Genomic DNA, 17,481 nt, shown 5'->3' with positions numbered 1-17,481 from the left:
CCCGTACCAAAAATTATTATTTTTTTTAAAAACGATTAACATTTTTGAAAAAAATTTACTTCGAAAAAATAAGATTTTTGAAAAACTATAAATTGGACAAAAAATTACTTTTTTTTGAAAAAAAAATTTTTTTTTTTAATTTTTTTTTTAAAAAAAATTTAAAAAAAAATTTTTTTTTTGAAAAAAAAAAATGTTTTCTTTATTTTGACATATTTTGGAAGATCTGAACTTGTTTTTCAAAGCAATCGTACTGCTTTAACTGCATAGAGACAAAATATAAAGCGCGTAAGCGCGGCGTCGCTGTCTAACGGGTAAACATTGGTACGGAACCCATAGGAAAATAAACAAAATTTATACTTATTGTTAAAATCTCTATCAAATATCTGAAAATTTGATGTGCATATGTCTAATGATCATTTTTGACCGCCAAATGGCATTTTTTTTTACTTTTTTCGTTAGATCTCCGAAACCGCTAGACCTGCCTTTATGAAAATTTGATCAATTCTTTATCTTGTCAATACAAGTTGAATGTTTTTTGAATTATTAAAATCGGACGCTCCGTTCGCTTAAAAACTGAGTTACCGTTTTCGGCACTTTTTGCCCCGTATCTCCGGAACGGCTAGACCTGCCTTCGCCAAAAACTAATCAGCACGTCTTCTTATCAATACGAATCGAATGTTTTTTGAATTATTCAAATCGGTTGATCCGTGTTCCCGAAATCGTCGACGAAAATTTGTATCCGCACATACATACACACACATACATACATACATACATACACACACACACACACACACATACATCCATTTTTTCTAAGGTATGCCAAAATGTTCAGAAACCTCTGAAACGTAAAGATATATAAAAATTTTCATTTTCGATTTTTTTGCGATTACTATAACTTATCCTACGGGAAGTTAAAAATTATAATAAAATAACAATTAATATACATATTGTGTTAATTTCCGAACTAAAATAAGAAATCATTTTAAAGCGTTTTGTATGTAAGATACACGTTAACAAAGTTGCAAGAAATGAACAGAGCTTCAATATTTCTCCCAAAAAAGCTTATCAATTTGATAATTTGTATTTTAAAAATTATCAAAACGATTGCTTTAAAAAAAGTTCAGAATTTACAAAATATGTCAAAATAAAGAACACATTTTAAAAAACTAGCTGTAAGTGGAGGCAATTAAGGCATCGTGCCTTAAGGCAAATTGCTGGAACTTCCCGTACTAAAAATTATTATTTTTTTAAAAACGATTAACATTTTTGAAAAAAATTTACTTCGAAAAAATAAGATTTTTGACAAACGATTAGACAAAAAATTACTTTTTAAAAAAAAAAAAAATTTAATTTTTTTTTTAAATTTCTTTTTTTGAAAAAAAATGTTTTCTTTATTTTGACATATTTTGAATATGTCTAAGATCTAAACTTTTTTTCAAAGCAATCGTACTGCATAAAGACGAAATATCAAACCGCGTAAGCGCCGCGTCGACGTCTAACGCGTAAACATTGGTACGGAACCCATAGGAATGTAAACCAAAATTATACTTATTGTTAAAATCTCTATAAAATATCTGATAATTTGATGTGCATATGTCTAATGATCATTTTTGACCGCCAAATGGCATTTTTTTTTACTTTTTTCATTAGATCTCCGAAACCGCTAGACCTGCCTTTATGAAAATTTGATCGGTTCTTCACCTTGTCAATACAAGTAAAGTTTTTTGAATTATTAAAATCGGACGCTTCGTTCTCTTAAAAACTGAGTTACCGTTTTCGCCACTTTTTGCCCCGTATCTTCGGAACGGCTAGACCTGCCTCCGCCAAAAACTAATCAGCACGTCTCCTTATCAATACGAATCGAATGTTTCTCGAATTATTCAAATCGGTTGATCGATGTTCCCGAAATCGTCGACGAAAATTTGTATCCGCACATACATACACACACATACATACACATACACACACACACACACACACACACACATACATCCATTTTTTCTAAGGTATGCCAAAATATTCAGAAACCTTTGAAACGTCGAGAAATGCAAAAATTTTCATTTTCGATTTTTTTGCGATTACTATAACTTGCCCTACGGGAAGTTAAAAATCTTTTTTTTAAAAAAGTAATTTTTTGTCAAATTTATAATTTTTCAAAAATCTAATTTTTTCGAAGTAATTTTTTTCCAAAAATGTTAATCGTTTTTAAAAAAATAATAATTTTTGGTACGGGAAGTTCTAGCAATTTGCTTTAAGGCACGATGTCATGCGCCCCACTAGTTTTATTTTATTTTATTTCTTCCAAAAAAGCTTATCAATTAGATAATTTTTATTTTAAACATGATACATCAATGAAAATATTAATGAGGCGCTCTTGAATAAGTTTGATTAGAAAACGAATAACATTCTATTTCATAAAAAATTATCTAGATCAAGATCAAACCTTAAAATAAATTGCTGTGATAATTTTTCGGGTTCAAAATTTTGACATTCGGAAAAATTTTCCGCCCCCCAAATTGAGCCCTCCAATCCAGCACTGTGCATCACGAGTGTTACCATATTACTAATAAACATTATTCAAAATTGTTATGATATATATATATATATATATATATATATATATATATATATATATATATATATATATATATATATATATATTGAATGGTAGAGTCTTGGATTTGTGTATATTTTGTAGAGTTTCGAACAAGAATCCAAAAATAATACAAAATAAAAAAACAAGAAAAGTTTTTAATAAACAATTTCTTTATTTAATTACTCGTATTTGTTTACTGTCAACGTTTCGGAACTAGGTACGTTCCATCTTCAGGACATCTGTCAAGAAACATGATCTTGATGACATTTAAGCAAACAATATGTTTAGGAATAGAAAATAGATTTTTCTTAAATAATAAATTAATTGTAACAAGTAATAATGTACAGAAATATGATAATATGATCAAAAAGAAAATGATAAAAATAAATGAGTGGATTATCAGAACAGGATATTAAAAATGATAGAAATTTTTTGAAAGTTATGGAAAATTTTTTTAAGAAAGGATTAATGATAAAATTGAATTAATTACCTGTATGTTTGAATATACAGGTATATAAAAGTGCTAACGTATATTCAAACATACAGGTAATTAATTCAATTTTATCATTAATCCTTTCTTAAAAAAATTTTCCATAACTTTCAAAAAATTTCTATCATTTTTAATATCCTGTTCTGATAATCCACTCATTTATTTTTATCATTTTCTTTCTGATCATATTATCATATTTCTGTACATTATTACTTGTTACAATTAATTTATTATTTAAGAAAAATCTATTTTCTATTCCTAAACATATTGTTTGCTTAAATCTCATCAAGATCATGTTTCTTGACAGATGTCCTGAAGATGGAACGTACCTAGTTCCGAAACGTTGACAGTAAACAAATAATTAAATAAAGAAATTGTTTATTAAAAACTTTTCTTGTTTTTTTATTTTGTATTATTTTTGGATTCTTGTTCGAAACTATACAAATATATATATATATATATATATATATATATATATATATATATATATCTTATATATAAAAATGGATCGCAAAATGTGTTGGTAAGCGCATAACTCAACAACGCCTGGACCAATTTGGCCAATTCTTTTTTTAAAATGTTTGTTGATGTCCAAGGATGGTTCTTACGGCGAGAAAAAATCGAATAATCATCGGGAAAACCCTAAAAACAGCCCTTTTCTAAATTAATACAAATAATCGTAGTCGGCTTCTCGATATTATTTTTTTTTGTTTTACTTTCGGCAGGCGTTAAAATTGGTATGGCTTTAAAGAATTTATCTTCAAGTTTTTGCCGCCCTTGCCGGTGGTGTTTTTCTTGCATTTTCTGTTATGCTCTACTGAGTGTGCTTTTGTTTTGTTCGAATATATATTCTGAAATACTAAAATATTACATTCGAAATTAAGAAGGTTTATACGACGGAAACAAGGAAAACCAGTACCAGGATACACAGATGTATATTTCACCGATGCGACTGATCGAATTTATTCAGTACATCCAAGCCATGGTGAATGTTTTTATTTACGACTGCTACATATTAGTCAATGGACGTGGCCCAACATCATTCCAGCATTTACGAACTGTTGATGGTGAATTGTGTGGATCCTACAGAGAAGCCCGTCAACGTATACAATTGCTAGAAAATGACGCTCATTGGGATCAAACTCAAACTCTCAGTGATGCAAAATATTTTCAGACGCTCATCAAATTACGAACATTGTTTTCTATAATCATATCCACATGCTTTCCATCAAACTCAATTGATTTGTGGATCAAGTACAAAAATTATATGTGTGGTGATATTTTGTGTCAAAGACGGAATAAAATGGGAAATCCAAATATGCAAATCAGTAAAGAAATTTACAACGAAGCATTGATTTCAATTGAAGACATGAGCTTGATGATGTCAAACAAAGTATTAATACATTTAGGCCTGGCCGCGCCCAATCGTCATGATGCTTTTAATCGTCATGATGCTCTACTTCCACTTCCTCGAAGGTGGTCGAACAGCCCATTCAGCACTAAAATTGCCATTAAGTATGCAAAGTTTTAAAACTCCAACTTAAAACATTTTGAAGAACTCTGCAATGGCTAAGGTTTTGCAGCAATATCAATAGAACGTTTGAGATGAATGCACGATGGCACATAAAAAATCTTTTGAGGCTTTAGACAAAACCTTAAAAGATCAACAGAGCAATCAGAACTGATTTGATAGATTTTTTTTGACAGGACGAAGTCTGTCGGGTCAGCTAGTATATATATATATATATATATATATATATATATGTTTTTACATAAATGCCATCTTATTTTATATAGGGTAGCAAATAAGATTTACTTCAATCGCATGTGAACCTTACATGCACTTTTTCTTTCAATTCACTGCATATATGCGTAAGTGTTTTTTGCGATATGGTCGTCGCAATATTAAATATGAATAATGAAATTCACGGTTCCGAAATTTGATTAAACAGTCTTTGTAAGGGTCAGTCTAGGCTAGACAATATGAGAATATAATATGTTCATATTGTATTTTCATAGTATTATATTCTCATTATATAAGTTTCAAATCTCTGGCGGATTTGAAGTAAAACTTTTTGCCCAGATTTAGCCTTTATCTAGTTTTTGGAGTCTATCAAGAGTTGTTTTGGTCTAACAGGTCTATTTTTGAGGCAAGAAATTTAATGTAATTTGTAGAGGTAAAAATATTGAAAGCTAAAATTTAAATTTTGTTCATTTCTACTAATATCCATTATAATTACAGTATGAATGGATATTATCTTATTATTAACTTCCCATAGTGTAATTAACTATCCGTAGGGTAAATTATTATAATCGTCCAAAAATCGAAATAGAAAATTTTTACATTTCTCGACGTTTTGAAGGTTTCTGAACATTTTGGCATACCTCAAAAAAATTGATGTTTTTTTTGTATAGCGAAGGAAATGCCTTTATGCGTCCCATACTGTGTTCTGTCTGGGTATGTCGGACTCAAAACCGCCCTGGTATAATACCGACTAAAACCTCCGCTTTGCCCTTCTCCGCTTTGCCCTTCCTCTGGTCCTCACGAAAACCGTCGTTAGGCATTACTTCGTGGGGGGAGGATCTATAATGTTATAATTCTTTACTTGATTTTATTCTCATCTTGTAAATGGGCGAAGTCCCATTCGTCCTTTCTCTTTTCATAGAGCGCAGGTCAATTAGCACCTCTCTTGCAAATCTGTCTATGGCACTTCAACAACATTACCTGGGATAATGCTTCGTCTCAATGTCTCTTCCACTTCGTCCCATGCAGCACCAAATCGCGAGCACACGAAGAACACATGCTCAGCATCTTCGATTTTGCCCAAACAATATGGGCAATCCGGCGAGCTATCGTGCTTGAAGCGATGGAAACAGCCGTGCGTAGTATAATAATTTACTTCTCCATGCTTGCGACTTAGCCAGACGTGGATATTAGGTTTATCATTAGATTTAATGTTATATCAAATAGACTTACAATGTACGATCTCATCAATTTGTTTGGAGACAACTACTATGGCAACATAGTCTGCATATGCTACTAGTTTCACACATTCTGGAATCTCTAGTCTCAAAAGGCCATCATACATAATATTCCACAGCAAAGGGCCTAGAACAGAGCCCTGTGGCACACCTTCTCCTATATTATATTCTTCTGTACCATCGCGTGAATCGTATATTATTATTCTGTCTGTAAACTAGCTTGCTACTATATTGCAGAGGTATGCTGGCACATTCTTGTCACGCAGTGCATTCATAATGCAATCCCAGTTTGTAGAATTGAAAGCATTTTTTGTATCCAATTTAGCTACAAGACAGTACTTCTTCGTACCCCCCTTCCAACTGATTCCAGCAATTGCTTCCTTGGCGGTATTTACTACCAAGTTATAGCATCGATAGTTGATCGCCCTTTACGAAAACCATACTGATTGTCTGCTAGGATTGGGTCAACTACTGCATCTATTTTTTGGCGAATTATTGTTTCAAAAATTTTACCTGCTATATCCAGCATGCATATCGGACGGTACGTTGATGGTTCATTTGGTGTTTTTCCCTTTGGAAAGAAGCACTAATCTTTGCTGTTTCCATTTTCGTGGAAAAACCCCTTCTTTCAGACATGTGTTATAGACATTAAGACGCATTGCCGGTGATGTTATAATTGATGTTTTTAAGGTAATATTAGGAATTCTATTTAATCCCGGTGCCTTACTATTTCCAACCCGATGACAAGCTTCCATCAGTTCTTGCAGTGTTATAGGTGGAATATTATCCAGTTCTACATGTGTTACCTGGTAGTTCAAATTTGGTTGTCGTGGGAACAAAGTAGTTACTATTTTATTCAATAGTCGTGGGCAAGTTGGTATTGGCTGGCTTTTGAGGCGAACATTACAATCTTATAATGCCTTTCCCATGGGTTTTCCTCGACTTCATCCAGGAGTTCCTTCCAGCACCTAACTTTACTTTCTTTGATAGCTTTATTTAGTTGCCGACGTAGAAAAAATGGATGTATGTATGTGTGTTTTGTGTGTCCGCATTTTTCGTTCAATTTTCGGGCGCACGGATCAACCGATTTAAATGGTTCAAAAAACATTCGATTTCTATTGATAGGCAGATGTGCTGATTAGTTTTTGGCAAAGGCAGGTCCAGCCGTTACGGAGATAAAGAACAAAGAGTGAAGATGATCTAAAAAATATTCAATTAGCAATGATTGGGAGAAATGGTTATTATTATTTTGGCAAAGGCAGGCCCAGCCATTTCGAAGATGCAGAACTAAATATACAAAGAATGACTGTTTTTGAGGGAAATAAGCACCCGAATCGAATGATTCAAAAAACTTTTTACTTGTGTTGACAAAACAATTGCTTTTGGAAAAAAAATTGTCAATTTTTTGTATATTTAGTAATAACTCAGATTTTAATTTTAATTCTGGATAAAGTTTTAAATCTCGCTTATATACTTTAAATAAATAACTTTAACTTTGTAATTCAGTTTATTTCTTATAAATAAATCTTAGACAAATGTTACAGTATTTATAATTATCTATTTGAAAACATTTAATATTCCTCGAACATTAGTTACGGTACTAGAAGTTACAGCAATTTGGCGTAAGGTACGATGCCATGCACCCCACTAGTTTATTGGATAATATAATATTTCATATGTTATAAATATTGAATAAATATAAACTGCGATTCTATGAAACACTACATTCTTCAAACCGTACTCAAGAGGAATGAAACCTGTCAGTATTTTACAAAACATGCAATCATTTTTACTTTGTGACCATCATGAGAACCTATGTCGTTTTTAGTGTAATTTTCATGGATTTTCCCGTGCCCTATAGCATTCAAGTCCGCTAACGTGTTAATCGCTGAACGTTTTTTTTTATTCCTTTATTACGTTACGGGAAGGTGCAATTGCACAATGTCATGCACTACTAGTTTCATTTGTTACATACAGCAATTTGGCGTAAGGTACGATGCCATGCACCCCACTAGTTTATTGGATAATATAATATTTCATATGTTATAAATATTGAATAAATATAAACTGCGATTCTATGAAACACTACATTCTTCAAACCGTACTCAAGAGGAATGAAACCTGTCAGTATTTTACAAAACATGCAATCATTTTTACTTTGTGGCCATCATGAGAACCTATGTCGTTTTTAGTGTAATTTTCATGGATTTTCCCGTGCCCTATAGCATTCAAGTCCGCTAACGTGTTAATCGCGGAACGTTTTTTTTTATTCCTTTATTACGTTACGGGAAGGTGCAATTGCACAATGTCATGCACTATTAGTTTCATTGATGTATTTGACAGATCGGCGAACTGTCTGAGATGTCATTATCACACATTTACTTCTCATAAAAGTTCTGTTGATTTGAAATGACACGAATTTTTGGGTTAAACGTAGCAAAAGTATATATTACTAGCTGACTCGGCAAACGTTGTTTTGTTAGGTAAGGTAAAACAATTTTTAGAGAAACAAAAATATTAATACTTTAAGTGTATAAGGATGTGTTGATTGAATGCTATATACAATGAGGTATTATAAAAACAATAAACCCCATTAGTTTGTCTACATTTTGTCAATACAATCAAACTGGAAGTTTTATATACTTTCTATAGAAAACATAGTATAATCCAATCCAAGTCTTTTTTGGACTTTCGCTTTATTGATTACATTTCAAGTTTTTCATAATTGTAAATAATACTACTGAGCTTATAAAAAATTTTCAAATTTTTTATAAGATAGAAAGATAGAGAGATAGAAAATGAATTAAGTATTTCTTCTTTGACCTTCTTTTCGAAAAGTTTCAAGTTACATTCGATGAATTAACGTAAATTTAATAAAATGTATATATGTAGAGCAGGGCGAGGCACAAAGGTCCAATTTTACTTTGAGCAAATATTAATTATATTATAATAATCAAACCAGTTATATCACAACAAATAACACATTTCAAACGATCAATTATCTGACTACTGCCAGCTACTTCATCCTGCTAATGTGTTTTTGAAATGTGCTTTTTTGCTATCTTTCAAAAACTTCTTGTCTAGACCTTCTTACCTCATAGACGGGGTAACTTGGAACGGCCAGGTGGCAAACAGGTTTAATGTCTTATTTTAAGAAATTATTTAATAAGTAAATATTGTAAATTTTATATCGAAAAAACAACTACTGAGTTGTTTTTTCCAACAAGTCAAAGTAGTATACAATGTACCTTTTCGGCGGACTATTGTAAATCCATTAAATTTACTGAATGTCCTATACTGGACAGTTCTAAATAAAAGAGTTAATAAAAAAAAATGTCTTATTTTAATTTAAAAGGTATTTTTCAAAATAATTACATTTTTAACTAACGCTAAAAAATTACCAATGGAACAAATTCTTTTATTATGGATTTTCAAAGATTACCGTTTATCTCCCGATAACAAAGTCATAAGAATCAAGGTTATAGCTGGTTATACATCTTTTTCCCTCTACTTTCCAATATTGTTGTTGAACGATGCGTAACTTTATTGGTTTTTGACAAATCGATGGTGGACCTTTTTAACCCCGGACCTTCATATATTACTATCTATTCTTCGATAAATTCTGAGAAATTATAACTGGGAAAATGTTATTTGACAAAATGTCCCTTTGATCGATACCAAAGTTAGGTTCTGAATTTAAATAACATAAAGAAAAAATAATATAACCTAGAAAATGTTTTATAAATACCAATGAGTGTATAATTATACAAATGAGATCTATCGGAGCACCGTGCTTGGGAAAAATATGCCAAAAAGTGCATTTTCATATTAACATTTCAAAAAAGTTGATATTTAGTTTCTAGTAAAACTTGCGGCCCGTTTACTAACGTTTTTGTAAATAACTAAAACTACAAACAAAACAACTTACAACAATTTAATCATAATTAAATAATATTCACGTAAAACATCCTGTCTACTAAATGTAATTGAACATCATCTGTCAAAATCGTTTGACATTTCACGTATTAGCCATCGTCCATTGTTTTATTCAAATTACGCTTCTACAAAAATTTTCAAATTAAAAATGTAAAGTTTATACGCGATTTTGAAAAAAATATCTCACCTTTTTCCGACCATCTCTGGATTGGCACGAATTTTTCAAGACTAAGACTGGCCAAATCGGTTTAGCCATTTTCGAGTTTAACCGAATCATTTGATCCAGAGCTCCATTTTTATATATAAGACTAGCTGACCCGGCAAACGATGTTTTGCTAAATAACGTATATTCTAAACCATTTCTAGAGAATCAAAAATATTAATACTTTAAGTGCATAAGGATGTGTTGTTTGAATGCTGTATACAATTAGATATTATAAAAACAATAAACCCCATTAGTTTGTCTATATTTTGTCAATACAATCAAATTAGAAGATTTATACACTTTCTATAGAAAACAGTATAATCCATCCAAGTCTTTTTTGGTCTTTCGACTTATTGATTAAGTTTCAAGTTTTTCAGATTCTTTTTGGATTGTGGATTCTGCGTATAATTGTAAATAAAACTACTGAGTTTATACAAAATTTTCAAATTTTTGCGAGGCGAGATAGAAAATGAATTAAATATTTCTTCTTTGACCTGCTTTTTGAAAAGTTCCAAGTAACATTCGATGAATTAAAGTAAATTCAATAAAAAGTATATATGTAGAGCAGGGCGAGGCTCATCATTGCAGGTTCATCATTGGAGAAATGTGCTTTTTTTATATCTTTCAAAAATTTGTTATTTAGACTTTTTTACCCTATAGGCGGGGTAACTTGTAACGGGCAGGTGGCAAAAAGGTTTAAAGCCTTATTATAATTTTAAAGGTATTTTACAAAATAATTACATTTTTAACTAATGCTAAAAAACTACCTACGGAAGAAAATACTTTTATTATGAATTTTCAAAGATTACCGTTTATCTCCCCCACTTCAAAGATCACCGTTTTCAAATCAAGGTTATAGCTGGTTATACATCTTTTTCCCTCTACTTTCAAATATTGTCGTTAAACAATGCTCAACTTTACTGATTTTTGACACTTCGGTGGTGGACCTTTTTAATCCATAACCTTCATATATTACTATCTATTCTTCGATAAATTCTGGGAAATTATTACTGGGAAAGTGTTATTCGACAAAATGTCCATTTGATCGATACCAAATTTAGGTTCTGCATTTAAATAACATAAAAACAAAATAAAATAACCTAGAAAATGTTTTATATATACCAATGAGTATATAATAATTCAAATGAAATCTTCCAGAGCACCGTGTTTGAGAATAATATGCCAAAAAGTGCATTTTCATATTAACATTTCAAAAAAGTTGATATTTTGAGTTTCTAGTAACACTTGCGGCCCGTTTACTAACGTTTTTATATATAAATAAAACTACAAACAAAACTACTTACTACAATTTAATCATAATTAAATAATATTTACGTAAATCATCCTATTAAACGTAATTGATCATCATCTATCTAAAACGTTTGACATTTCACGTATTAGCCACCGTCCATTGTTTTATTTAAATTACGCTTCTACACAAATTTTTAAATTAAAAATGTAAAGTTTCTACGCGATTATGAAATAATCTCACCTTTCCGACCATGTTTGGATTGGCACGAATTTTTCAAGACTAAGACTGGACAAATCGGTTTAGCCGTTTTCGAGTTTTACCGAATCATTTTATCGAGAGCTCCATTTTTATATATAAGATATAACTATATGAAATACAAGATTTGCGCATGAAATAACATTGTAATATAGGTTTTGTGATTTTTTTCCAACATTTATTCAATTCATTTAATTAAATTATCAATAATGTTTTCAAATGATTATTTAATAAAGAATTGTATTATTATCATGAGATTGATGTACAGAATTGTAATTACTCACATTTCCTTTATGTAATATATTATTAATAAATAATTTTTTTCAAACAAACAAAACAAAGAAAATTTGCGCAAGTGCTTCGTTCTATTTATGTACAGATTGTTTTTGATAAATTATCAAAAAATTTCTGATAGACAAATTTTTGAACGTGTTTTATTAAAAACAATTTATCTTATCTCAATATTCAAAATTGTATAAATTCTACAAGAAAGAACAGACTAAATCTTTCTTCTAGAATTTATACAATTTTGAATATTTGGTAGCAACTGATCTTATTTATTTATGAATTTGATATACATTATTACAATTTATTGTTAGATTTGATGCAGTTTTAAAACTTGCAAATTATTGATTTTCGCATTGGTTTTGTGTATAAATATAAGAAATATATAAAATTGTTTAATTTTGATTTATGTGTAATTTCAGACAATGATTGACAAAGAAAGGAAACGGTTTCACGAAATGGCTGAGAAGGACAAACAACGATATGATTTAGAAATGCAGAGTTATGTGCCCCCGAAAGGTGAAAAGGTTGGAAGAGGAAAGAAAAGAAAGCAGGCCAAAGATCCCAACGCACCAAAACGTTCATTGTAAGATTATATTACTGTATAGATTATAGGATGTATAGTCATACAAAATTAATTAAACAATAGAAATAGTTTGAATTATTGAAATTTCATGATTTTGCTTTACTAGTGTCAAACTTCACTGTCAAATACGACCATAGTTTATAATGCTGTTTTATACTCGGTCACGTTTTGTAGACTAGTTGGATTATCACTTCTATTGTTATATATCTTATATGTAAAAATGGAGCCCTCGATCAAATGATCCGGCAAAATTCGAAAACGGCTAAACCGATTTGACTAGAAGGTCGAAAAGGTGAGATATTTTTTTAAAATCGCGTAGACACTTTACATTTTGAATTTGAAATTTTTTGTCGGAGCGTAATTTGAATAAAACAATGGACGGTGGATAATATGTGAAATGTTAAACGTTTTTGACAGATGATGTTCAATTACATTATTTAATTATGATTATGATTAAATTGCAGTAAGTAGTTTTATTTTTACACAAAAACTAGTCTCAATATGCCATCATACATAATATTCCACAGCAAAGGGCCTAGAACATCGGCACACCTCCTGTTATATTATATTCTTCTGTACCATCGCGTGAATCGTACATTAGAATTCTGTCTGTAAAGTAGCTTGCGACTATATTGCAGAGGTATGCTGGCACGTTCTTGTCACGGAGTGCATTCATAACGCAACCCCAGTTTGCAGAATTGAAAGCATTTTTTATATCCAATGTAGCTACAAAGCAGTACTTTTTCGCACCCCCCTTCCATCTGGTTCCAGCAATTGCCTCCTTGGCGGTATTAACTACCAAGTTTATAGCATCGATAGTTGATCGCCCTTTGCGAAAACCATACTGATTGTCTGCTAGGATTGGGTCAACTATTGCATCTATTCTTTGGTAAATTATTCTTTCAAAAAATTTACCCGCTGTATCCAGCATGCATATTGGACGGTAGGATGATGGTTCAACTGGTGTTTTTTTTCCTTTGGGAATAAGCACTAATCTTTGCTGTTTCCATTTTCGTGGAAAACCCCCTTCTTTCATGTATTATATGCATTAAGAAACATTGTCGGAGATGTCATAATTGATGTTTTTAAGGCAATATTAGGAATTCCATCTAATCCCGGTGCCTTACTATTACCAACGCGATGACAAGCTTCCATCAGTTCTGCCAGTGTTATAGGTGGAATATTATTCTGTTCTACATGTGTTACCTGGTAGTTTAAATTAGGTTGTCGTGGAAACAAAGTAGTTACTATTTTATTCAATAGTCGTGGGCAAGTTGGTGAAGGTATTGGCTGGCTTTTGAGGCGAGACATTACAGTCTTATAAGGTCTTTTCCATGGGTTTTCCTCGACTTCATCCAAATGTTCTTTCCAGCACCTAACTTTACTATCTTTGACAGCTTTATTATGTTGCCGACGTACTTGTTTATATTCCACTACCAGTTGTGCAGAATTAGTGAGACTATACCCTTGCTGAGAGATCCTTCTTTTGTTTAGGCACTCTTTACGAAGAGAGCTAATTTCTTCAGTCCATCAGCTCTCTAGTATGCTCATCTGCGTGTTCTGAAATTATAGGTTTGCAATTTAAGGCAACTTTCATGGCGCTTTCATCAAAAGATTTTATTTTCCACCCAATGGCTTTAGATATTTTCGCATGTCTTCTAATGTTTCTATTTGTTGATATTTCGCAGATGATTGCATTGTGGTCACTAGCAGTGTAGATATCTAATACCTCCCAATTGCAATTTCCTCTGACGAGGCTATTGCTAACAAAAGTAAGGTCTATTATTGAGCTTGCACTGCCCTTGGCAAAGGTTGGCTTATCACCACTATTAAGTAAAACAACGTCAAGTGCATTAAAGGCCTCTAAAAGTGCTTTACCTCTTGCATTAGTCTTCCTACTTCCCCAGTCTACCGCCCATGCGTTAAAGTCACCGGCTATCGCTACGGGGTGGTGTCGTTTTGCATCCTCCACAAGACGATCAAAAAAATCGACAAAATCGGGCAAAGAAAGACTAGGTGGAGCGTAACAGCTGTAGAAATGGATGTATGTGTGTGTGTGTGTATGTATGTGCGGATACAAATTTTCGTCGACGATTTCGGGAACACGAATCAACCGATTTGAATAATTTAAAAAACATTCGATTTGTATTGATAAGGAGACGTGCTGATTAGTTTTTGGCAAAGGTAGGTCTAGCCGTTCCGAAGATACGGGGCAAAAAGTGCCGGAAACGGTAACTCAGTTTTTAAGAGAACGGAGCGTCCGATTTGAATAATTCAAAAAACATTTTATTGGTATTGACTAAATGAAGAACTGTTCAAAATTTTGGAAAGGCAGGTCCAACGACTTTGGAGATAAGGAGGAAAAAGTAAAAAAATGAGCCATTTGGCGGTCAAAAATGATTATTAGACATATGCACATCAAATTATCAGATATTTTAACAATAAGTATACATTTTGTTCACATTCCCATGGGTTCCGTACCAATGTTTACGCGCTAGACGGCGATGCGGCGCTTACGCGCTTTGATATTTCGTCTTTATGCAGTGAAAGCAGTACGATTGCTTTGAAAAAACCTTCAGAATTTCCAAAATATGTCAAAATGAAGAAAACATTTTTCTTTTCAAAAAAATTTTTTTTAAAAAAGTAATTTTTTGTCAAATTTATAGTTTCTCAAAAATCTAATTTTTTCGAAGTAAAATTTTTTCAAAAATGTTAATTGTTTTTAAAAAAATAATAATTTTTAGTACGGGAAGTTCCAGCAATTTGCCTTAAGGCACGATGCCTTAATTGCCTTAAGACAGAATTCCACTTACAGCTAGTTTAGTTTCATTCTAGTGTGTACAGATTAACTAACTCTACACACTAGAATGTAACACAAACATATATATTTATGTATATATATATATATATATATATATATATATATATATATATATTAACAAAGTCTAATAATCGGGCATAACATCAATAAAAAACATGAATTTCTTTCAAAAATTTATTTTAAATCCATACGTTTTGCCTGTAATCCTAGCCTTCATTCAGTGGAAACTAAAAATCTCGTCTATCAAATAAATTGCTTAGATTATCATGGCAAGCATTATCACTAACTGGTACCAAAAACCTACTTGGTCAGGTAGGTACTTAAATTTTCACTCTTACCACCCCTCTAGTATGAAAATAGGTACTATCATTAATCTAGTAGATCATGCTATCCTCCTTTCTACAAACAATTTTAGACCTCAAACTTAGATTTAATTTTCAAAACCCTCGCACAAAATTCCTATCCTCCACATCTTATAAAATCCGTCACAAACAATAGACTCACTATTTTAAAAAACAAAATAATTAACCCCAACCTGAGTTTAATTTCCACAAAAGATAATAATTTTGATGGTACCATTTGCCTACCTTACATCAAGGAACTTTATCCGATGTGAAAAAAAAAATTTTATTACGCAAATCTTTGTTTAGTATGCAACATCGATTTAACGCTCAATTCCCTTTTCTCAAAATTAAAGCCGCGCACTAGTTTGGAACGAATATCCAATGTGGTCTATAAAATATCCTGCAATAGCTGTGATTCCACCTATATTGGCGAAACAGGACAGAACGTTATCGATCGTTTAAAACAACACGATAATAACTCAAAAAACAAAAATAAAGGGCAAACAATGATCACAGAACTTTTAAAACAAAATAACCATACGTTAAATTTTTATGATGCAAAAGATCTTCATCATGAGTCGAAAGTCTCACAAAGACGCTTTTCAGAATCGGCTTACATTTTCTTCAACAAAAACAGTATAAACAAACGATCAAACACCAGCTTCATCTGAGAAATTTACCAATGTGTTCTACATAATTTTTCTCAATTTATATCGAATTTTACTGATGGTTAGTACGAACACATGTGTTTTCTTCTCAAAATTTTGACCTCGCATTTTGTATTTTTACAGAAATTTCATTCTTGTTTGGCTTTCCTCGGATACACGAGTGCTTACGTATAATATTCTGTTTATTAATTATTTTTTATTCTTTACAAAAAAGAAATTACTGACATTTGGTGCTTGTTTCCAATTATTAATTTTTTACAAGCTGTTAATAATATATGCAAGTGATAATCTAAGAATTTCAAGTAATGTTTTATGCTATATTTAAATTTAAGGTTTAGATATCTTCTGTCTCTTTAGTTAAATCTCTTTCTTTTTATTCTTGCTTATGTATATTCAGTTATTAACGTTACTTTCTGTTTTTTTTTTTCAAAATTACTAGAACCACTACAGATGAATTAGAATTTTACGTCGCAACGTATGGAAAAATAAAGATGTTTTAAAAAATCTTTACTTATTTATATTTTTTACTTGCCCTCCAAGAAATTAATCATACATTTCAACATCAAATTTAAACACTTTCAACACACATACACATACACACACACACATATATATATATATATATATATATATATATATATATATATATACAGCAGAATTCGCTTAGTATGACATCGAAGGGACGCCGAAATCTCGTCCTACTAACCGGTCGTCATACAAAGCATACTGAAGAAAAACTATTTTAATATGTAAATATGTTACATGTTTCAGTAATTTAAAGGAAAAGCCTGTACATACATTTTAATTAGAAATAAAAATGACACATATTAAAATTTAATATCAAATAAAATTGACATAGGGAAGGGCAGGGCACAAAGTTCCAATTTGACTTTCAGTAATTATACTGTCTAAATCCAATTAACAACTTTGCAACACTTAACACATTAAACAAGCATCTATCGAACTATGTTCATAAAAAAATTCACATAATTCCTAATTATATAGATATTTGGTATCTGACCCTTTCTACTCCATGTACGGGGTAAAGTGAGACTTTT

At 31.3% G+C, this 17,481-nt stretch overlaps 1 protein-coding gene across 1 annotated transcript in view; it reads left to right on the top strand.

Annotated features, from left to right (window-relative positions):
* Positions 1-17,481, top strand: part of LOC113370450 (high mobility group protein DSP1-like) — a 106,868-nt gene that overhangs the window by 66,670 nt on the left and 22,717 nt on the right. Inside the window, exon 4 of the mRNA XM_026611118.1 lies at positions 12,427-12,590. Within this exon, the coding sequence (XP_026466903.1) occupies positions 12,427-12,590 (164 nt within the window). The remainder of the gene's footprint in view (positions 1-12,426; positions 12,591-17,481) is intronic.

Source organism: Ctenocephalides felis, unplaced genomic scaffold (genome assembly GCF_003426905.1).
Source record: "Ctenocephalides felis isolate EL2017-DRISC unplaced genomic scaffold, ASM342690v1 CF-g0.4_SCAFFOLD_01492, whole genome shotgun sequence".
Classification (NCBI taxonomy): domain Eukaryota; kingdom Metazoa; phylum Arthropoda; class Insecta; order Siphonaptera; family Pulicidae; genus Ctenocephalides; species Ctenocephalides felis.
This window is presented reverse-complemented; position numbering and strand designations above follow the sequence as displayed.